The sequence below is a fragment of the Pleurodeles waltl genome, chromosome 12, assembly GCF_031143425.1.
Source record: "Pleurodeles waltl isolate 20211129_DDA chromosome 12, aPleWal1.hap1.20221129, whole genome shotgun sequence".
Taxonomy (NCBI): Eukaryota; Metazoa; Chordata; class Amphibia; order Caudata; family Salamandridae; genus Pleurodeles; species Pleurodeles waltl.
The window spans coordinates 704,297,550-704,322,309 of record NC_090451.1 but is presented as its reverse complement, the minus strand read 5'-3'; the positions used below and the strand labels follow the sequence as shown (position 1 = coordinate 704,322,309).

General features: G+C 46.7%; 1 protein-coding gene across 1 annotated transcript in view; it reads left to right on the top strand.

Moving 5' to 3' along the window:
* The window catches only part of LRCH4 (leucine rich repeats and calponin homology domain containing 4), a 153,260-nt gene extending 129,384 nt beyond the window's left edge, over positions 1 to 23,876 (top strand). The window contains exon 19 of the mRNA XM_069215653.1: positions 23,043 to 23,876. Within this exon, the coding sequence (XP_069071754.1) occupies positions 23,043 to 23,180 (138 nt within the window). The 3' untranslated portion in view covers positions 23,181 to 23,876. The remainder of the gene's footprint in view (positions 1 to 23,042) is intronic.
* Positions 23,877 to 24,760: the final 884 nt, after the last annotated feature.

The window sequence follows — 24,760 nt, the reverse complement described above, 5'->3', positions numbered from 1 at the left end:
TGCTTGCCAAGGCGTGGGTCGGGTGACGCCACATCAGACCTACTTCTATTGGTGCATGAGATGATGCTGTGTGGGTAGACTAACCAAAAGAAGCTAAGGGTGAGATAATAGCAGATTAGTTTCAAATTGCTTATAAGTTAAAGTTCAAACATTTCAAAATCTCCAAACTGGTGGAAATCCTGCAAGTGAACTCATCATTGCAGTATCCTAGGCCAGTGGCTAGTGCCCGTGGAGAGCACGTACAGTAGCAAGCATTAAAGTGAACTCAGTTGTGGCACAGTTGATGGTGCACTCTAGCCCCTGGAAGTGGTGAATATGGCTGAAAAATCATGTTGTAGCTGCTTTTGATAGACATTGGGTAGAGTCTTCAGTGGGGAGTCCAAGGGTTTTAGCCCTAGCCCAGTACAGTGAGATAATATGCAAAGTTTGCATCTGTGGGCCCTCGGGTTGCTTGTAGACATTGAGAAGTGAGGCAGCAGGCAGGGAGCGTGCAGTTTGCCTCAGGATTGCAATACGGTCGCATTACCCAAGCGTGCGAGGAAGCCTTCCAGTAGAAAGTAAATGTTGTTAGTATCAGAGGCTCTTCCATCTCTGGATCTTCTCTGCACAGAGATGTACCGGAAGTATCATTGAGTTGTGGAGAGTCTCTGGCAAAACACACTGGATGCTTGACAGCCAAGCTCAAAATATGCTGTGTGGTCTGTGGCCAGCGCTGAGAGCCTTCATGCCACGCACATGAAAGCCACTGGCTAGAGAGGCTGTGCTGGACTAGCTACATATATGGCAGCTCTGATTTCCCAGTTTTGCGATCACGTGTGATCTTGTAATACACAGTTGATTTTCTATGGTATTGATTCAGTGGCTTGCTCATTACATGTGCGGTGGGTATAGAACCTGATAACATCCCTAGCGTGGTTCTTCACCATGACACCCTTGAGTGGGCGCTGCTTCGACTGTAGATGACCATACTGGTACTCGTGTCTTAACTCCTTATGTTGGTTCCGTGGATGGAGGGCAACAGCGTAGTCCGGAGTAGGATGTGTTGGCAACACCGCACAATGCAATAGCGCAATCCACAGTACATGTTACCCATGGGATGGTCTGTGCCTGTAGACAAGCATCAGTCGCACCATCAAAGGCGATGTCTGTAATAACGCTGAAAGATGTGCGGATCATAGGCATTAGTGAACACTCTGGTTGTAATTTTAGAAGCCAGAACACAGTAAGTAGTAACTTACTCCACCATTAAAATATTTATGCAGTTTAAGAAAATATCATGTATTTGGAGCAGTAGTTCAGCATAGGCAGTGACACACTGCAAAGTTTACACTGCATAAGCAAGATAAACGCCAGAGGGTTCGTAATATAATAAGCAAGTGGTGCTCAGGGTGGAATGAAAACTACGACACTCCAGAGGAGCAACAGCACACGCCACTAAGTAACAATACTCCGTAGACACAAAAGCGTGCACAAAGCGATTTTTGCAACTGTACGCCACCAATAATTTTCATTACACACAAGAGTGCGTGTACTCGACGAAGCAATAATTGTCATCACCATAATGTACGTACATCGAAAGGCAATAACTGTCTTAGTACACCAGCATGTGTATACATCAGGAAGCAATATCTGTCACTATTGACAAGTGTGCATACATCAGAAAGCAATATCGGTCACTACATCAGTGTGTGCGTACATCCATAATCATAACCTGTCACTGTGCACCAGAGTCTCCATTCATGCATAATCAGTACCTGTCACTGTGTGGGCACCAGTGCACTGTGATGCCTTAGCAGAGGATGAATAAGCCGTAAGGTCTGGCTGTGCAGGGCCAGGACTCATTCCCAGTGCCAGCATTTTAAGGCACTGGTTGTTTTGGATTAATGGCCAACCCCAGACTTGTTGGTGTTACATCTTCTCAAGCAGTGAATCTGTGGTAGATTCTCGTGCTGTGGTGTTCATGAATGATTCACCACATTCTGTGGATGAAGGCAGCAGAAGAGAAAGTACGTGATAGTCAGTAATTTCTTCTGTGCTAGCTTTAGAAGAGCGTGGGTTGAGTTGTGCAGGAACCTTGGGTGTCCTTCCCCGAATACATATGTTAATTTCACCCATTCTGGATCTTCACCCCGGCAGACTAGGCCTTGTTCAGTGGTTTTTAGCATTGCCACATGCAAGTTAAGAGGATTTTTCAATTGATTCTTGTTTCCCAGAACTGACACCCATCCCAAGTTGGGCTCAGGATGGTGTTTGTCCTCCTCTGGTCATGTATGGTGACAGCTTCAAACTTCAAAACATGCATTCTTCAAAAGTGTTTACGAAAGGAGCAGTTTAGAGATCACCCGTTTAGATTTCTCAGTCCTGTAATCTGGTAGTAGTATCATTTGAGTTGAGCACACATGCTTTCTAGACGTCAACCTTTTACCATCATTAGTGCTGGGAGTCCTCTCTGTTCAAGGTAGTTCCTTTCAGACTCTGCTCCGAGGCCTCAGTTTCACCACAGTGAAGATCCAAAGAAAGCCATGAAAGCCAGGACTATCCAGGCCTCACCACGTTACTCACTGAGAGGATTTCGCCAAAGAAATCAGTGTTGTCTCTCAGAGAAGCTTAACCCACTTCTTGGTCCTTCCTGGCAAATCCTCTTTGAATATTTTTTACACACAAACCCCAAACAGGTTACTGCAAGAGAAAGAATGCAGTACTGTGATGACCTTACCTACTACTTCAAACAAGCACCCTTCTTGATATCCAAACAATTCGGTGCCCCATTAGGGCGTTCCTAATGTTAGAGTGTACGTGCACTACTGTAATCCACGCTACGAGCTGGCCTCTCTGAGCTTGCGCAGCCGAGCATGCCATAGAGAAGATGGCAGGACTGCCGCAGTGTTGTAGGCCCATCCTCAGTATCTTAACGGGTAAGGCCCTCTAAGGAGATGGTCCCCACCATAGCATCAAGAAGGTTAGAGCCTTGCCAGGTTTTAAGACTTCTCACTGCCAATGACTAAGCTCCATTTAAATTAACCCTACTTAAGTTCATTTTTATATGAGTATGCTTAAGGTTCGACCGAATGCAGCTCTCCTGGGCCTATGGTGGCCACCTCTGATGGATGCTTGTACCGCAGCTTAGAATGTGAGGTCCATCGCCGCGGAAGGGTTCAGTGGTCACAATGTGTGGATTTGCCATGTTTGTGGTCATGGGTGCAGGCTGTTCAATAGCCAATTCCATGGCGCACGGTCTCTTCATATTTGGAGTTCCTCCATCTTTTCCTCTTCCCAACACAAAGCTGGACATTGGATCATACCCAAGTCACTTGAGTTCCACAAGGGGGCTCTCTGGTGGTCACTGGACTGTTGCAGGGTATGTGAACGAGCTCCAGTAGCTTAACACATACCACTGTGCATCCAGGTGTCTCCGTAGGGCTAACTAGTTTAGTCAGAAGCTGTGTTTGGTTTTTTTCACATGCTCCTTGTCAAACTCTGTCTCCGTTTACGTAGTAAACCTGCACGTGTGCACTCCCTGTTTTTTAGCATAGTCATACAGAAGCAGCGCACTCTCATGTGTCCGGGTGACAGCCTCAGCATGGCTGAGGGCCACAACTCTCTTGAGAAACTGCGTATGGTTTGGGTTTTTTATGCTTTGTCATGCAGCCTTCATTCAGTTGCTTAATGCGCCTCCATCTGTGCTTGTCTAAGTCTCACTGTGTGCCAATGCCTACTCCTGTGTCAGATGCATCTCACTCTGCGGCTGCCGGAAGGTTCAGTGCACCTTTTACACCATATGGAGGTCCCCTTTCTCCCTCCTGCCCCCTCTGCACACAGGACACAGGGAGGCACTATTGCATCACACCAGACTCCATTGGTGCAGCTGTCTCTGGCCTGGTGTCCTCCAAAGAGTCAGCAGTGATGCAGGAGAGCACAGAGAATAACCGCATGACTCTCTAAGGTACCATGGCACAAACAGGGCTCTGCACTGCACAGTCACTGTCATCTGTGCAGCAATCCAGGCTGTGCCGTTGAGGTGCTCCAAACGCTTTGCTACGTGCATCCACTCAGACTACATCTGATATTTCCAACCGGGTGCGCATATGTGAGGTGGTCTAACATGTAGTACCTTCATCCTCTTAGATGCAGGTAAGGCTTTCTGATGGCCATGGGCCTGTGCTAGTTTCCTGTGCATTCTGACTACCAACTGCTCAGTAACCAATTCCTGGCCACCTTCATTTCACTGTCCAGCAATGTGATCAGAAACCTTACCCACTGGTTGCAACAGACTGTGCTACTTTAGACGCTCATAGAGCTTTTCTTAGTTCGAACAGGATCAACCTGCTTCTGTTTAAGCCATGTCCCATAGGCAGAAGAAAATGAGACATTAGAGAAAACGGTTGAGATTACAGCGAAGGTGGCTGCTAAAATGAAGAAAAATCTGATTAACAGAGCAGACCCTAAAGACAGATGTTGGAAGACCAGGCAGTGCAGTAAACTGGAATGCAGGACCAAGAAGAGGACAAGGCAGGGGTGAGGCAACTGCCAATCCAGCACAGGGAAGACAGAAGTGTTGAGCTGGAAAGGGGAATGCCTCTGATCTCCATATGTAGCATCGCTGTAGGAAGTACAGATTTTGCCTAGAAAGCAATAGGAGGCCTTCTTGGATTGGTATCAGCAGCTTGCTTATGAAGGTTGCATCCTTCTTGGCATAACAAGAGCATAAATATGAAATCTGGTATCCTGGTCTGACAATAATTCTCACTTTTATATCTGTGGCGTGCGTGCCGGCAAACATTATTTAAAGGACAAGACCATTTAAAACAACTTCAGATGATGATGCACCTGTACTTAAATTTCAAAGCTTCACGATTGGCAAGTTCTGCTTTCTCTCAGGAAGTGTCAGTGTTTTCAGTTCGGCACATGTTCAGTTCTCCAGGTCCCATCAGCTTGCCTCAAGTGAGAAGTGCCTAGAATCACTGCCCTACATCAGGTGTAAAGTGTGTTTCCCCAAGTTGTGGCACTTGTAGCCCTGAGCTTGTTGCACCAACCTAGATGTAATGTAGCCCCAACTTTCTGGTGCCTTCGGTTCATTCACCTAACTGTTACAGATAGCTTTGTTATTATTGCTCCCATGGCTTCCAGGCGCTTTTCAGAGTCTCACCCTGAACTTGTGCACTGATGGATCCTGCACATGCCTCACCCTAGTCCTAACTTGGGTGCGCCCGGGATCCAGCACCATTTTTAACTCAATCCTAACCTTGTAGAACTCAGGCCTTGCAATGGAGTCTTAAACTTATGTTCTTATGGCTCCCACATCTTTTATACTGTGGCCTTAAGATGTTGGCTCCATGGTTTCTACACAACTTCATAGGACCTCTGACATTGTTGCACCGCAGGCCTGGTACATGTTCACAGTGTAGCCTTCAGCGTGGGACCCTTACACATCTCACTAGCCAGAGGGCCTCGATATCAGAGGTCTGCTGCCACACCAGCACCCCTCACTGTTCGGTGTGGCAGCAGGGATCTCTCTCCCCGTAGTATCAGAGACTCCTTACACAGCCCAGTTATTGTACTCATAACACTAAGTGTCTGTCTGCAGAAGTACATGTTTGCTGCCTTAAACTAAATTATATATATTTTATACATACATATATATATATATATATTTGATGATGAATCTAGGACACGGTACTGTTTGATCTTAAAATGTGTACAAATGTAAATAGTCCAGTATTTAATTCCTTTCTTCGGCTCACAGCTTCTTGCTTTGTAAATTGACGCTGCTGCAATGTGGTCTTCGTTGTTGTTATGTTATGATTTTGCTCAGTTGTTTTTTTCCTGTTGTATATGATGTCATGCCATGTTAAGTAATGAACTCTAACTATGACAGCTCTGTGTGTCTCTGTGCATTTTGTTTCTGACTCTTATCGCCTTTGTGTTTTTTCACCAAACGAGTGACTATCAGGCCCCTGATATAGTGTAAAGATCTGTAACAAGGGCCACAGTGTAGCTCGCCACAGCCTTTCTGCAACTCACAAGTGGGATAGAAGTGACAAACTTATGACTGAAAATACATCACTAGCGATAGGTTATGCTGAAAGTACCCCAAGGACATCAGTGACTCCCTGCCAGGCAGCCATCTCTGAGCACTACAGGCATTACTATGGGTGGAAAAATGACCAAGCGGTTAGGAAGCCCACACACCTATTGTGGAGGGAGCCTTAGCTCATGTATGCATGCACCACCTGTGATATGGTGGAACAAATGCCTCAGCGGTGTATGAGCTATTATAATTATGCATTGACGGATATCGTCCTGGCAGTTCGTTACGTAACAGGTCTCAATTCACACAGCAGGGCTTCTAGGCAATGCATAAAGCGTGTACCTGTAATATCAAAGTTAGTGTGATTTGTAAAACAATTTGAAAGATATAAAATCAGGGCTCACGAAATAGTGAGAGGCCAGTAAGATAGGCAGGGCTGTTAATGCACAAAAAAATACCTGAAAGACCTGGGTGTTTAAGGGTCTGCGGTGCAGTCTAAATAAGGGATATGATACTGGATATGTGAGCAACTAAAATTATAAGTGATTAAAAAAACACAAGGAGGACTAACAAAAGCAAGCAAGGAAGCCATTCAGGTTTGGAGAACTGTTGTGAAGTGAGTAGCAGAGCCAAGGCGGTGTCAGCGTGTATTTGATGAGATAGCGTGGAGTCTTTTCCCAGAGAGTAACACAAGTGTCTGCTGAATGGTAGGTCCTCAAGGCAACACAGTCCTAGAGCACTAGCCTGCCAGCCCCCACTTCCACACCCCCCCCCCCCCCCCCCCCCAACAGATACTGCTGAGTGCCATCCAGTAATCTGCACAACATCATCAGGTAAAACTCCCTATAGTGGAAGATGAGGACCACTTCCTAGTCAAAACCCTGTCTGGGACAGAGTGCGCGACCACTCCCTCCTTATTCTCAAGGGAATACTCAAGTTGCCTACCAGCAACTTTAGGGAGCCAGTGAAAGCCAGGGTAGTTACTTTCATATGGAGAAAAAAAGTTCTATACAGCCCCAGACGAAGCGGGAAATGGGTGGCGCCTGGGGCAGCTGCACACTGGTGCATTGACAGTTCGGTGGGCCTCCTCTCCAGGTACGACTAGTTCTATAAGGAGGAGCTGGAGAAACACATACCACAGGCTCTTCAGAAAAGATCACAAGAGTTGGAATGGCAGAGGTGGCCTTGCTAGGGGCTCCTCTTCTCCAAAGGAGTCACTTTCCATCGATCACATCACACCGCTCAGGGGGAGACCAAAGCACTTCTTGCTCAGTGGGAAAACATCACCAATACACACTCTTGATTGTAAGGGAAGATTACTGCCTTGAGTTTCACACAGTTAGGCCTCCGAACATCCCCTTCCCGCTGCCATGTACTGAGTCAAACCACCTTCTGGAGGAAGAGGTTGATGTGCTTTTTCAAAATATCTGGATACCACTGTGGTGCGGGTGTAGTCTCTGTACTTTTTGATCCCCCCAAAGGGACAATTCCCTCAGCAGAACTATAATCTCAAGCCATTGAACAGGTTCATTCTTTCTAAACACTTTCACATGGTTACTCTACAAGAAGGCATCCCACTACTACACCAAGGTAACATCATGTCAGTGATTGATCCGAAAGACATATACTTGCATATCCTGACCCAGCCCATCACCAGTACTTTCTGTTCATGGTAAGTAGCGAACACTACCAGTTCAAGGTGTTACCCTTCGTAATCACTACTGCTCCAAGGGTGGTTTCAAAGTGCCTAGTGGTGGTATCAGTGCACCTCGTAGAAACCCCATACACGTCTTCCCAGCCTTAGACACCTGGCAGATCAACTGCAGCAGCAAACAACAATACCAAGCACATCCTCCTACAGGAATGCCCTACTTCACATCCTAGGTTTCACCCTCATTGAGAAAAAATGGCATCTCCGGCTGCACCCAGTCCAGCCCTTCCTCTGCTCAGTCCCAAGTGCAGTCACAGTCAAGACGTACCCCAACAAACAGAGGGTGATGACACTCCCAACAGCTGCTGCCTCTTTTTCAGCACGCCGTACCATTACTATGTAGACTGTCATTAACTTTGTCGTGGATGGTGGCTTAATGCATAGCAGTTATACCATACACCAGGTAGGGCTTGGGACATGCACTTGTTATAGGAATACCTCACAGGCATTGGCAAAGCAGCTGGGCATTGGGAGAATCTAGTGTTGGTAACACCATGGCCCAGCACACTCTGTTTTTGTGGAACAGCGACAAACCTGCTGCTCGATAGACACTTTCTAAACACCCTCCCACAGGTGACGATCACCACTGATGAGTCTAAAGTGGGGGTAGGGATCTCACCTCTGCAAGATGACTGTCCAAGGCACCTGGGTTCCCCCAGCACCATGGTTGTGACAAAAACCTTCCTAGAGCTTCAAGCCATCAGACTAGCCGTCAAGGTGTTCTTCCCACTTATACACGGAAAAACAGTTCCAACAAAGACAGGCAACATGACAGCCATGTTCTACATCCAGAATCAAGGCAGCACCCACTGCACTAACTCTCAAGAGATTTAGCAGGGAGCAAACTGCAATCACATCCACCTGTTAACAAAGGATTGGACAGGTGTGGAGCACAGCTCTGCGGACCTGCTCAGGAGGACACAGCAACAACTAGTGGGAACTCCACCCACAAGTCCTTCCAACGGTAGGGGACTCCAACAGCCGACTAGTTCGCTGTTTTAAAAATGCAGAATTTCAAACCTTCACCTCCAGGTTCCCACAGTCAGTGGCTAATGCAGTATTGATGAACTGGTCAGGGATAGTTGTCTACTGGTTTGCGGCTCTCTCCTCCACTTGTCCATGACCCTCATCCTAGTGGCACCAACCTGGGCAGGACCAGCCTGGTATTCAGTGAACCGGGAGATGTTGATTAGTCCTCATGAGAAGCTCCTGCACAGGCCATACCTTATCTTCTGACTAGGTATCTGGGTCAGCTCGGGCATCCTCATCCCAAACATCGTGATCAAGCACTGAGTTCCAAGAGTTTGGTTACCTTTATCTACCAGAGAAATGTTTGGATTTCCAGCATGAGGTGTGAAAGCAGACTACTTGCATCTATTTCACACCTAAGTGAAAAAGATGTATATATTATTCAGTATCCAAACAGGTAGACCCATCTACATTTTTTGTGCAGGAGATTGTCTTACCTGTTACAAGGCAGGTCTCGTCTACACCTCTATACACTTACATGTAACCGTAGTTGCAACATACCTTCAAAACAAGCAACACTGCTCCCTCTTTAACATCTTGCTCATTAAAGTCTTCATGGAGGATCTAAAGAGGGTAATACCTCAAAAGACGCCTTCTGCAACCTCAGTGTGGTCCTCACATGACTTGTGGGTCCTTCTTTTGAACCCGTACAGTTCTTGTCCTGCAAGGTTGCTTCCTAATCGCAATCAAATGGGCTGTTGCATGAACGAGCTTTAAGCTCTTACAGTCCAAAGAACCATTTATTCAGGTTCACAAAGATAGGGTAGTTCCCCGCACCAATCCCAAATTTTTGCCAAAGGTTGTTTCACATTTCCACCTGAACCAGATGAATGTGCTGCACTTCTTCCCATAAGCAGGGCCTGTAGAGGAAAGGGCCTTTCGCTTTCTGGATGTCAAGAGATCACTTATGTACTGCATTGATAGGCCAAATCCCTTTAAAAAGTCTGATCAACTTATAATAGCCTTCGCCACACCCCATTGGGGCTGTGCCAACTGTAAAACTGGCATTGCCAGGTTGATAGTGCATTGCAACAGACTTGCTATGCCAAGGCTACGCTCACACTACTTGTGCCCTCTTGAGCCTACTCTACATGCAAACAGGGCGAAACCCTAGCCATTTTTGGATAACATCCCTTTAATGGATATCTGCAAGTGTTCTTCTACTTGGTCAATGCCACATACATTCACCAACCATTACTGTGTCAATATTCTTCCACTTCAACGGGCTTTAGTTGAATAAACATTCTTAAAAAACCTTTTTCAGACATCTGCTCGCTAGCCACCACTTTAGAGAAGATGCAGCGAATGTTTATAGTGATACATGCTAAGAAGGGAAACTGTCACTTACCATGTAACCATAAGTCTGTAGCACGTGGTGCTGTAGATTTACATGCACCCACGCTCCTCCCTGTTACTTTCAATGCCCTACAACTCCCTTTACTATGCACAGTACAATGTCTTTGATTGTGCACACCACTGAGCGGAAAGCGATCTGAGGTTGAGCCAATGTGATGGTACATTGCGGACCAAGGGTGGAATTACAGCAGGCCTTGTGACTCTTAACATCTTAGAGCAAAAACAAGTTACAAATATCTGCACAGAACACAATATGGCAGTATGCAACACAGGTGAATCTACAACATTTTCTGTGTGATTTTAACAGTGCTATAAAAGTCGACTTCTGCATTAGGGCTGGGCGTGGAGAGGAAGGAAGTGTGGCTGAGTCTGGTCACGTCTGTGCCCTTTCCTTCAAACCACTGCAACGTCTGTACCTGCATGGGTTGGCAGTGGCACCACTGATGCCACTGTTTGTCAAAAAACGAGAAGTAAAAACCATAAGCTAGCAATGTCGCATGCTGTGTATTTGGTGGCTGTGTTTGGCTCGCAGTACCCGCGCCTGAACAGAGCGATGAAGATACTGGATTCTGTCATTCCATGGGTGCTGATGACGTAAGCTGTCCATAGCGCAGTGAAGTCCTCTGTAGCACTCGCATCTCTGCGACGGTGTGGTCCGTAGCCTCTGTCGGCCTGGAGGTAGGAAGTGCATGTTTTTTTCTAAGCACTACAGTTCTGCTCCCGTGCATGTCACGTTTGATGCATGGAATATATGTTGCATGAATTATGTTCACATAATTATAATGAACTTGAGAGTTTGAATAGGCCTATTTGGAATCAATGAAGATGCCTCAGTTTGGTGAAGGGGATCTAACTGTTTCATGTGGACCACTGTGTGCAGTTACACACCTGTAGAAATGAATTCATGCATTTAGATTTTCTGCTTGCATGTGTTGGGTGTTGTTTTGAAGTGGTGTAAATATAAGCATGCCTTTGTCAAATGTTATCATCTCCAGTGAATCTATATGTTGCACCTGCCTACAATGTGGAGAACAGCACTTCCCATCTATAGCATGACGCGTGGGTTCCTAGGTGGCGTACAAGTGAAACTGTGTATGATAACTTAGATGGCACCCAAGGGCTGATGGGGGAACTGGTGGTGCCTCGGAGGGAGAGGAGAGAGTGGTGATGTGGGAGTAGGGCATTGTAGCATGGTCGGTGCTCCTAAGGGTGCAGGTAGAGGTTGTGATCAGCGGTTGATTAGTGATTGGTGGGGGGTGCGTAGGTGAGGGGTACAGTTGAAGCTGCACAGCCAGGCGAGCAGATGGACTGGGCTTCTTGAGCAAGACTTGCTGAGAGGGAAGGTGGATTACCGAACGGGCTGCAAGGTCAAGCAAGCAGAATGAGTGGACACCATGGTCAGGCCTTCGAGAGAGGAGAGCAGCGAGTCCGACGGGCAACAGGGCCAGACTCCATAGGCAGGCCACGTAGACTGATGGGGCAGAAGGGTTGGGCTCCCTGGGCAGGAATTTTGGAGAGGGAATTAAAGTGACCAACAAGTCATCATGGCCAGGCGAGCAGCATGACTAGGCTTCGGGGCAGGATTTGCAGAGAGGTACACATGAAAACCAATAGGACGGCTATGCTGGGCCTGTGTGCAGAATTCTGCAGCCCATCTGTAAAGGCCGTGGTAAATGAATAATTTTGAATCGTGTGCAGATAGGAAAAAATCATGTAGAACTGACATGGGCGGTGAAGACATTTAATGAAGTAGCCATCTCTTTTGGGGGCATTTGGGAAGGGGATGTTAGAAGGAGGTCTTTACAGCTTTCTCCATTGTCCTTGCCTTCCAGGTTTCTGATGGATACGCCTTCCTGCAGATTCTACACCATTTAATATCCTAGTTGCATTCTAGATCCAGAATCTTCTGACATAACTCTCCAGTGCTGATTAGGGGTGCTGGCTACAACAGAAACGGAGATATGTTAACATCACTGGATCCATACAGCGCTGATCCCAGGGCCCTCATGTCAGTTCTGCTGTTTCCATGCTTTCTGACATGGGTCCAGTATTTCTCTCCTCAGCTCATAAGGTGAAGATGTTTTGTTCTCCAGAATATTGTCGTGCGGTGCTATGGTCATGTCCCAACCATGGGTGTCAAGATTTATGCCCTGCTTCAGGTGTGTTGTACAGATGGCCATCACTGATCCACTTGAGGACTATTTATCTTTCCTCAGCTCCAAGCACTAGTCTTCGTTGTTTGTCCTTCACCTCCACGTGAACCCCACAGCTACAAGAGTAGGAGGCCAGGCTTTTCATGGCTCACACAAGAGATGACCAGAGGGGTCCAAAATGATCAATGCCGACACCCAGAACAACGCAGCCTCCTGCAGCCAGTGGCGTAACGAAACTTGAGGGGGGGGGGTACAAAATACAGGGAAGCCCCTCTACCCCCATGCGCTCTGGACTGAGTCACAAGCTCTCAAGCCAGGGGTCTGCCACCCGTGCAGATAGTCCTGTGGGAGCCCCCTGGAACTTTGGGCCACCTGCATGGGGGCTATTGTTAGGCCTCTGCCTTGGGCACCGAAATCAGTACCAATGCAACCGTAACCATAGGTTCGATGGCATATGTTGCTGCAGATACACATGTTGAGCACAGTCCGCTGTCTGGTGTTGGGCTCGGAGTATGACAAGTTGTTTTTCTTCGAAGAAGTCTTTTTTGGTCACGGGACCGAAGGACTCCTCCCTCTTCGGCTCCATTGCGCATGGGCATCGACTCCATCTTAGATTGTTTTTTTTCCGCTGTCGGGTTCGGACGTGTTCCTTTTCGCTCCGTGTTTCGGTTCGGAAAGTTAGTCAGAATCTCGGAAGAAAGCGTCGGTATTGTTCCGTTCGGTATCGGGATAGTTAGGTACATCGACACCGATCATCGGAAGACTTTGGGGTAGCTTCGATCCCCCATCGGGGCCTGGTCGGCCCGACCGCGTGTGACGCCGAAGCCGATGGAACGGACCCCGTTCCATTTCTGCCCAAAATGTCACAGTAAGTATCCTTATACAGATCAGCACTTGGTCTGTAACTTGTGCTTGTCCCCCGAGCACAAGGAGGATACCTGTGAGGCCTGTCGAGCCTTCCGGTCCAGAAAAACACTCCGGGACCGAAGAGCCAGGCGTCTACAAATGGCGTCCACGCCGACAAAACAACGTTTCGACGACGAAGAGGAAACATTCTCGGTTCCGGACTCAGAATCCGGAGACTCCGACGTCGAACAACAACAACAAACAGTGAGTAAGACGTCGAAAATAAAGACCATCGAAAAAAACAAAAGCCCAGGGGACGCCACTGCCAACAGGCCATGGCTCGACCCATAAAACCGGCGACCCGTCGAAGGCGCCGAAAAAGGGCACGCCCATAGCGAAGACACCCGACTCCGGTCGAGGGACCGCCATGGAGCAACCTCGGAGCCGAGATAGCGGCTCCGAGAAGCAAAAACAAGATGCCGGCACCGAAAAACATCGGCACCGAGACACACTGCCGAAAGCCACAAAAATTCAGTCGGTACCGAAGCCGAAAAAAGATTCTCTCTCGGCGCCGAAAAGTTCCACACCTCCTTCCTACACAGAGGAACAAGGAATAAGTGGCCAGATGCACAGATTTGGACAAGAGCTCCAAAGTGTAGAATCAGACTACACACAAAAGAGACTGTACATCCAACAAGACACAGGGAAGATATCAACCCTTCCCCCAATAATGAGAAAAAGAAGGATCGGATTTCTCAAGGATGACGCACAACCACAAGCCAAAGTGGTTAAAAAAGTCACGCCTCCACCCTCTCCACCACAACAGGCATCGCCGGCACAAACTCCGCCACAAATGCACTCACCAGCGCAAACTACTATAAGTCAAGATAATCAGGATCAAGACGCTTGGGACTTATACGACACCCCAGTGCCGGACAATGATCCCGACATTGTCTGACATAGGAAATCCAATCTCTAAACAAGGCATTGCTAGATGGATAGTCAGATGTATTCAAACATGCTATCTTAAAGCCAAGAGAGAATTGCCTATTACACCAAAGGCACACTCAACCAGAAAGAAAGGTGCTACAATGGCCTTTCTAGGAAACATTCCTATGAGCGAAATATGTAAGGCTGCAACCTGGTCTACGCCTCATACATTTACTAAACACTACTGTGTAGATGTACTAAATGCACAACAAGCTACAGTGGGCCAAGCTGTACTAAGAACATTATTCCAAACTACTTCAACTCCTACAGGCTAAACCACCGCTTTTAGGGGAGGTAACTGCTTTATAGTCTATGCTCAACATGTGTATCTGCAGCAACATATGCCATCGAACTGAAAATGTCACTTACCCAGTGTACATCTGTTCGTGGCATTAGTCGCTGCAGATTCACATGTGCCCTCCCGCCTCCCCGGGAAGCCTGTAGCCGTTTAGAAGTAAATCTTAAATCTTAAACATTTGTACATTTGTAAATAATTATTATAAACTTTTTATGTACATACGTATTCACTCCATTGCATGGGCACTATTTATAGCAAACAACTCCAGCCTCACCCTCTGCGGGGAAAACAATCTAAGATGGAGTCGACGCCCATGCGCAATGGAGCCGAAGAGGGAGGAGTCCTTCGGTCCCGTGACCAAAAAAGACTTCTTCGAAGAAAAACAACTTGTAATACTCCGAGCCCAACACCAGGCAGCGGACTGTGCTCAACATGTGAATCTGCAGCGACTAATGCCACGAACAGATGTACACTGGGTAAGTGACATTTTCATTCCGGATGTCTATCAGGAGCCTTTTCTTCAAGCCCCGTTTGACATATTCAGGAGAGGGGCTCTCTCCTCTGGTGTTCCTCTTAGCTTCATGGGGCCTTTTGGTGCCCTGCCCGGATCCTGGACCTTGACGCTGTATGTTTTCTCTGCCACACATCACTGTTTCGCATACCTCGATGACTGGCTTACCACAAATGGTATCACGCCATCTGCTGTTGGCAATTTAACTGCTGTTTAGTTTGGGGGTTTTAAATCAGAGTACCCAAATCTCCTCTGGAGCCCTTTAGCATCTGTTCAAAGGGATAGTATTGGAAACCTCCTTGCTCCGAGGTTTCCGTCCTTCCTGTAGTTTCTGGGACATTCTGACTTGCTTCTTTCAACAGGGAATATGGGTTGCAGTCCTGACAGTCTTGCATTTGCTCGGTGAGTTGGCTACATGAGGACTCTCCTGTGCAGCAAGAGTTGGCAGACTCCATTGTGAGCTCCAACTACCCCACTGTGAGTTTGAGCTGGTAAGGAATGGAGAAGAATCTGTCTTGAGGGAAGTCCATCTGTCCCCCACAACCTGTGGCAACAGATGTGTCCAACTTTGGGGAATAGCATCTGGGGGGAATCTGGAGATCAGAGGTCTCTGGTCACCAGAAGAGAAGAATGCACACATCAATGTGCATGACCTCAGGACACTCAAGACCTTCCTCCCGACATCCGTGTCAGACAACATGACTGCGATGTGCATCACCAACCATGGAGGAGAGGGAACCACCTCCTCTGTTGAGAAGCACCAGGTCTGTGGACTTGGGTGTCCCAATGCAGGTGGTTGGGGTAACCAAACATTTGACGAGTTTACCCAACATCAGAGCCGACATTCTCAGTCGGCGGCATCTTGCCGGCAACAATGTGCATCTGCTCAGTTTGCCATACACAACACCACCCATTGCTCAGCGTTCTGTGCCCTTCATTATCAGTTGCAAGTATTTTTGGTAGACGTGTTGTAGTGCAGGTTTCTGCTACACTACACCTTCCCCCCCAACCCCATTCTTTTGATTCCTATAGTTCTGGGGTAGATTTGCTAGGACCGGCCTAATGGAGTTCTCAGTTGCCCCTGACTAGCTGAGATGGGTGTGCTATACAGACCTATTAAACCACTCCCTGTGTGCACCCCTTTTCTTTCAATCTGGTGGAGGAGGGTGGGGGGCGGTGCTTGGCCCCACATCTCAATTTTCAAGGCTTACACTTTCATGCTTGGATATTGACAGAGGCAACTGAGTTCCTTTCAGCTTCCACCGGAGGCGGTCAACATGATCCGGTCAGTCTGTTGCCCCCTCAATTACAGCAGTCTATTCCAAAAGGTGAAAAATATTTGTCGCTTGGTGTGAGGCAGAGTTATTGACGTTTGAAAGCAGTGTTAGCTACCATCCTACAATTTGCGTTATCCTAAGCTCAACAATGTTTGCGCAGTCGGAAGAGCCAAGGGATATAGTGCTCCCTTGGTGGATTGTTTGTCTCCCAGACCAACCAGTGGTTTATAAATTCTTGAAGGGTTTGTCTAACTTATTTCTTCCAGACCTTTTTGTATTGCCACAATCAAACCTGCATTTAGTGTTGATATTTTTAATGTTCGGTGGCATGTGTAGCTGCAGATACACATGCTGTGCATAGTCCGCCGTCTGGTGTTGGGTCGGAGTGTTACAAGTTGTTTTTCTTCGAAGAAGTCTTTTCGAGTCACGAGACCGAGGGACTCCTCCTACTTTGGTTCCATTGGGCATGGGCGTCGACTCCATGTTAGATTGTTTTTTTTCCGCCATCGGGTTCGGACGTGTTCCTTTTCGCTCCGTGTTTCGGGGCGGAAAGTTAGTCAGAATCAACGGAAAATTCGTAGGTATTGTTTCGTTCGCTATCGGGTTAGATTAGAATCAACATCGAATCCGACTCAGGTCGAGACACAGGCACGCAGCAATCTCGGGACCGAGAAAGTGCCGCAGAAAAGGGTCGACACCGAGACAGCGGCACCGAAGCTGCTCGGCACAGAGATAGCGGCACCGAAGATGGTCGACGCCAAGAAGGTACGACACCGAAAAAGAGGAAAATCTCTTCGGAGCCGAAAACAACAAAAGACACGGTTTCGGTGCCAAAACGCCCAGCAACCGAACCGAAAGCCAGTTCCTACTCAGAGGAACAATCACTGTCCTCCCAACTTCAAAAACACAGATTTGAGGAGGAATTACAAACAACAGCTGTAGATCACACGCAAAAGCGGATCTTTATACAAAGTGGTACAGGGAAGATCAGCACCCTTCCCCCAATCAGAAGAAAAAGGAAAGTAGATTTCCAACAACAAGAAAAAACACCACAAGCAAAAGTGGTAAAGAAGGTAACTCCACCACCCTCTCCACCACCGGCAACTCATATATCACCGGCACAGACTCCGTCACAATCACCAGCTCATACCACCATGAGCCAAGATGACCAGGACGCATGGGATCTCTATGACGCCCCAGTATCGGACAACAGCCCTGAGTCGTACCCCACTAAGCCCTCACCACCTGAGGACAGTACAGCGTATGCTCAGGTGGTAGCTAGGGCAGCAGAGTTTCATAACGTATCGCTACATTCAGAGCCTATCGAGGATGACTTCCTTTTTAACACCCTGTCCTCCACCCATAGCAATTATCAAAGCCTTCCTATGCTCCCGGGAATGCTAAGGCACGCTAAACAAATCTTTAAGGAGCCAGTTAAAAGCAGAGCAATAACCCCAAGGGTGGAGAAGAAATACAAGGCACCACCCACAGACCCTGCTTTTATTACATCACAACTGACACCAGATTCAGTTGTCGTAGGAGCAGCTCGTAAAAGAGCCAACTCGCACACATCAGGCGACGCACCACCTCCGGACAAGGAGAGCCGCAAGTTTGATGCAGCCGGGAAAAGGGTTGCAGTACAAGCTGCAAATCAGTGGCGCATCGCCAACTCGCAGGCACTCCTAGCGCGATATGACAGAGCCCATTGGGACGAGATGCAGCATCTCATCGAGCACCTCCCCAAAGAATTCCAAAAACGGGCAAAACAAGTGGTTGAAGAGGGACAAAACATATCCAACAACCAAATCCGTTCTTCTATGGATGCAGCAGATACAGCTGCAACAACTATAAATACTGCTGTAACGATAAGGAGGCACGCATGGCTGCGCACATCCGGCTTCAAACCCGAGATACAGCAGGCAGTGCTCAATATGCCGTTCAATGAACAACAATTGTTTGGACCAGAAGTGGACACTGCAATTGAAAAATTAAAGAAAGACACTGACACAGCTAAGGCCATGGGCGCACTCTATTCCCCGCAGGGCAGAGGCACATTTGGCACATTTCGCAAAACTACTTTCAGAGGAGGGTTTCGAGGTCAAGCCACACAAGCCAGCACCTCACAAACAACACCGTCTACCTACCAGGGACAGTATCAAAGGGGAGGCTTTCGGGGCCAATACAGAGGGGGCCAATTCCCAAGAAACCGGGGAAAATTTCAAGGGCCCAAAACCCCTCAAAACAAGCAGTGACTCACAAGTCACTCAACCCCTTCACACAACACCAGTGGGGGGAAGACTAAGCCAGTTCTACAAATCTTGGGAGGAGATAACAACAGACACTTGGGTCTTAGAAAATTATCCAACATGGTTATTGCATAGAATTTCTCCAACTCCCTCCAAACGTCCCACCGAAAACACAAAATATGTCAAAACAGCATTTAGACCTTCTACAACTAGAAGTTCAAGCATTACTGCAAAAAGACGCAATGGAATTAGTACCAGGTCCACAAAAGAACACAGGAGTTTACTCACTGTACTTTCTAATACCAAAAAAGGACAAAACTCTGAGACCGATATTAGATCTCAGAACATTAAACACCTTCATCAAATCAGAACACTTTCACATGGTCACGTTACAAGACGTAATACCACTACTGAAACAGCAGGACTACATGACAACCTTAGATCTAAAAGACGCGTATTTCCATATACCGATACATCCCTCGCACAGGAAATACCTACGGTTCGTATTCAAAGGAATACACTACCAATTCAAAGTGTTGCCATTCGGAATAACAACCGCGCCAAGAGTCTTTACGAAATGTCTAGCAGTAGTAGCTGCACATATCAGAAGGCAGCAAATACACGTGTTCCCGTACCTAGACGATTGGTTAAGAAAAACCAACTCGCTAACAAAGTGTTCACACCACACAGATTATGTTATACAAACCCTTTGCAAACGGGGTTTCTCCATCAACTATGCAAAGTCACACATTCTGCCGTGTCAAACACAGCAATACTTAGGAGCGACAATCAACACAACAAAGGGGATAGCCACTCCAAGTCCACAAAGGGTTCACAATTTTCACAAGGTGATACAAGCTATGTATCCAACACAAAAAGTACATGCAAAGATGGTACTAAAACTCCTAGGCATGATGTCCTCATGCATAGCCATTGTCCCAAACGCAAGATTGCACATGCGGCCCTTACAACAGTGCCTAGCATCACAATGGTCACAAGCACAGGGTCGCCTTCTAGATCTGGTGTTGATAGACCGCCAAACATATATCTCGCTTCTATGGTGGAACAGTACATATTTAAACAAAGGGCGGCCTTTCCAAGACCCAGTGCCACAATACGTGATAACAACAGATGCTTCCATGACAGGGTGGGGGGCACACCTCAATCAACGAAGCATACAAGGACAATGGGACGTACATCAAAGAAACTTTCATATCAATCACCTCGAATTGTTAGCAGTATTTCTAGCGTTGAAAGCATTCCAACCCATAATAACCCACAAATACATTCTGGTCAAAACAGACAACATGACAACAATGTATTATTTAAACAAACAGGGGGGGACACACTCAACACAGTTGTGTCTCCTAACACAAAAAATATGGCATTGGGCAATTCACAACCACATTCGCCTAATAGCACAGTTTATTCCAGGGATCCAGAACCAGCTAGCAGACAGTCTCTCTCGGGATCACCAACAGGTCCACGAATGGGAGATTCACACCCAAATCCTGAACACTTACTTCCAAATTTGGGGAACACCTCAAATAGATCTATTTGCAACAAAAGAAAATGCAAAATGCCAAAACTTCGCATCCAGGTACCCACACCGGCAATCTCAAGGCAATGCTCTATGTATGAATTGGTCAGGGATATTTGCGTACGCTTTTCCCCCTCTCCCTCTCCTTCCATATCTAGTAAACAGATTGAGTCAAAACAAACTCAAACTCATTCTAATAGCACCAACATGGGCAAGACAACCTTGGTATACAACACTACTAGACCTGTCAGTAGTACCTCATGTCAAACTACCCAACAGACCAGATCTGTTAACACAACACAAGCAACAAATCAGGCATCCAAACCCAGCATCGCTGAATCTAGCAATTTGGCTCCTGAAATCCTAGAATTTGGACACTTAAACCTCACACAGGAATGTATGGAGGTCATAAGACAAGCTAGAAGGCCATCCACTAGACACTGCTATGCAAGTAAATGGAAAAGATTTGTTTGCTACTGCCATAATAATCAAGTTCAACCATTGCATGCATCTCCAAAAGATGTTGTAGGGTATTTACTACATTTGCAAAAGTCAAATCTAGCTTTCTCTTCCATAAAGATACATCTCGCAGCAATATCTGCATACCTGCAAATTACTCCTTCAACTTCCCTATTTAGAATACCTGTCATTAAAGCATTTATGGAAGGCCTAAAAAGAATTATACCACCAAGGACACCACCTGTTCCTTCATGGAACCTCAATATTGTCTTAACAAGACTCATGGGTCCACCATTCGAACCCATGCATTCTTGCGAAATGCAATATCTAACGTGGAAAGTTGCATTTCTCATTGCCATTACATCTCTAAGAAGAGTAAGTGAAATTCAGGCATTTACTATACAAGAACCATTTATTCAAATACACAAAAATAAGGTAGTTCTAAGAACCAACCCAAAATTCTTACCAAAGGTCATCTCACCGTTCCACTTAAATCAAACAGTAGAACTACCAGTGTTCTTTCCACAGCCAGACTCAATAGCTGAAAGAGCACTACATACATTAGACATCAAAAGAGCACTAATGTACTACATTGACAGAACAAAACTAATTAGGAAAACAAACCAACTATTTATTGCATTTCAAAAACCTCATACAGGAAATCCAATATCAAAACAAGGTATAGCTAGATGGATAGTTAGGTGCATCCAAACCTGCTATCTTAAAGCAAAGAGACAGCTGCCTGTTACACCAAAGGCACACTCAACCAGAAAGAAAGGTGCTACCATGGCCTTTCTAGGAAATATTCCAATGAACGAAATATGTAAGGCAGCAACATGGTCTACGCCTCACACATTTACTAGGCACTACTGTGTAGATGTGTTATCTGCACAACAAGCCACAGTAGGTCAAGCTGTACTAAGAACTTTATTTCAAACTACTTCCACTCCTACAGGCTGAACCACCGCTTTTGGGGAGATAACTGCTTACTAGTCTATGCACAGCATGTGTATCTGCAGCTACACATGCCACCCAACGGAAAATGTCACTTACCCAGTGTACATCTGTTCGTGGCATTAGTCGCTGCAGATTCACATGCGCCCACCCGCCTCCCCGGGAGCCTGTAGCCGTTTGGAAGTAATCTTCAACATTTGTAAATATATTACTTTAACCTTCATTTTGTACATACTTATTCATTCCATTGCATGGGCACTATTACTAACATACACAACTCCTACCTCACCCTCTGCGGGGAAAACAATCTAACATGGAGTCGACGCCCATGCGCAATGGAACCAAAGTAGGAGGAGTCCCTCGGTCTCGTGGCTCGAAAAGACTTCTTCGAAGAAAAACAACTTGTAACACTCCGACCCAACACCAGACGGCGGACTATGCACAGCATGTGAATCTGCAGCGACTAATGCCACGAACAGATGTACACTGGGTAAGTGACATTTTCCATGTGGTCCATACTTGGCTGTTGAGGTTTCTCATGTTAAAGACTGTGTTGGTTGCAGAAACCTCAGCTTGTCGAGTTTGCGAGTGTTCATCCACCTTTCACAGGCTTCTTCCCACATAAGCTCATAGCTTGAAATCAAGCAGTATTCCTGCCAAAGGGGAGTCCGTCACCTTGCCCACTTTTTATCTGCTGCTCCACGTCTCCAAAAATGGCGGAGCATTTGCATAGTTTGGATCCCAAGCATGCAATCAATTTTTATATCGTGTGCATGAAGGAAATCTGATCTAATGACCAGCTCTTTGTCCCATAAACAGGCGTCAAGAAAAGTAAGGCGGGTCAAGAGAGAGGCCTTTCCTACTGGATTATACTGTATATAAACATCTGTTACCTGCTGGCTAAGAAGAAACAGGCCCAGGGAATGTGGGCTCATTCCACCAAGGCAAGATCTTAGCTAGAGCTGTACCAGTGGAAGACCTCTGCATTGCAATGACTTACCCTTCTTGCCTTTTTCGCAAAACACAAAAGCATGAATTGATGGTCACTGTGCCCCCTCATATTTACAGAATTTCCTAGTTTAAGAACGTTTCCTTCAGACCCACTTCCTATGGGGGATATTGCTTGGGAATCTATTCAGAGGTGAGGAATCTGCAGGTAGAAGTATCCGTCGGAAGAAAAAGTTACTTCTCTTCTGTAATGATCTTACTGGTGGATACTCTACCTACCTGCAGGGTCCTCACCTCCCTTTTTCTGAACGAATTGTTAGAAAGCCTTATAAGAAGATTGTTGTAGTGCATCTGTTGCCATCTAAATTCTCTTCTTGTCCCTGCCTTGAAAGACCTGCATAAGAATGAATGGGAACTGACCTCAGAGCACGGGGGGGTGCTATATTGCTCCAGTGATGTCACTATAAATTTGTTTTGGCATTGGTCAGAGACAGTGCCCTATATCGCTACCACAGAGCTATGTCAGAAGTTTCTGGATCCAGTCTGGCACCTGGTATATTTAAGGGTGAGGAATCTGCAGGTAGAAGGAGTATCCAGCAGAAAGATCTTTACGAAAAATAAGTAATTTTTTCAATAGTGTTTGTAAGCTCTGGTTGCTGAATCTACTCTAATTTGTGTCTCATCTGTCACTAACAGGAGTATCTCTGCATGCCACAGCACATCCTAGATGAAGACGGCCTCACTAAGGTGGCCAGGACTGTGCAAGCCTTGCTGGACCTGTGTCAGAATGGCCCCAAGAGGATGTCCCTGCGGGAAGGTTTGCGCAGATTCTAGCATCTTCTCAGACACTTTGGCCCCTGTTGGATCTTCTGCAGCTCGTTAGTCACCTGCACCAATCCTTGGCAGTCGTCTGCAGCACTAGCCGCCACACCAGGATCTGCAGCATCACGTTGGAGATGCTGTGTTGATATTGGGTCATATTTTTCACTCAACTCTTCCTCCAGGAGTAAAAGAATATTTTCTCTGTGGAAGCCTCCTCCCCTCTGAGATGTAAATATTAATTGTATAAGGACACGTGCAGGACTTATCTTACCATATCCGCAAACTGTTCTCAGGTACATAAACTCAACAAAGTGCACGCCCTGCAGCATCCAGGAGCCCAGCCCTTGTCTTCTGGAAGACTTTTCTTCTCCATGAACAGAGTAACTTTTGACCAGCTGGACTTGCCCTGCTCTTTGTGCTCCCCGTGTCTGCTCAGATGTGGTAGCCGAGCACCCCATCATGAACACCCCAGCCCCCACACATTTTTATAGAACTGTATTTATTAAGAGAGGCATTCATTCTCCCTGTGAACCTCATTTAGGAAGATCACAGTGCCACCTCTGGGTGATGTCACTGTCCTTTGAGCCCAATGTGCGAATCCAGCCTCGTTTCAAGACTGGGTGTCCCGCGCAGCACCTTACACGTATGTAGAGCCCTTGGATTGCAGCTGTCTCAGGGTCTTTGAGTATTAAAACATTCCTTCTCATGGTTGGTGTGGTGATGGAGTCTCCTATTGCTGCAAATCCGAGCACTCACTTTTTTACGATTCTCAGGTCATGGGAGAGTGATATATGTATGGTCGGTGTGCGTAGTGCAGTGTGTGTACTGCATGGGGGTACGGTTTGTGTGTGTGTACGGTGGGACACATGCGGACAAAATGTGATGGTACCTAGGTCAGTGTAGGAAAGTCTTTCTGGAATCCTTGTGAGCTCAGATAAAGCCATTTGAAGTTATCTCGATAGTTATGTGCTCATCTGCTCTTCCGAAACCATCCTGAAGTATGTGTATATAGCGTAATGTATACCAATGTGCAGTCTCTGGAGTAACCACGATTACTACTTGATTATGATGCTCTGATGACTCTCGTAGAATACACATGATGGTCAGGTACTGCTGGAAGACGACCCCTTGATGATATCAGGATGGGTTTGCATCCCTCCAGGATGCTTTCATGATTGGACGCGGGCAGTATCACTACAGACTCATTTTATGATGGCTTGGGGATGGAGTCTATTACCACAGGACAATTTCATCAGGACTTGACTGTAGTACTTCACTACAGCCTAAGTACTCCTACTCCAGCCTAAATCACTCACCCTTACCCCGGCCTGTGTCACTCAGTCCCTTCTACCCCTGCTTCTTAATCACTGCTACCCTGGCCTGTGTCACTCAGTCACTCCTGTTGAGGTCCAAGTCACTACTTCCCCAGATTCTGTCACTCAGTCACTCATACCCCAGCCTAAGTCACTCATTTACTCCTACCCTAGCCCAAGACACTCCTACATCTGTCTGCGTCTGTCAGTCCCTTCTGTAGAGGCCCAAGTCAGTCCTTCCATGGACTGTGTCACTGTCACTCCGGCCCCAGCCCAAGT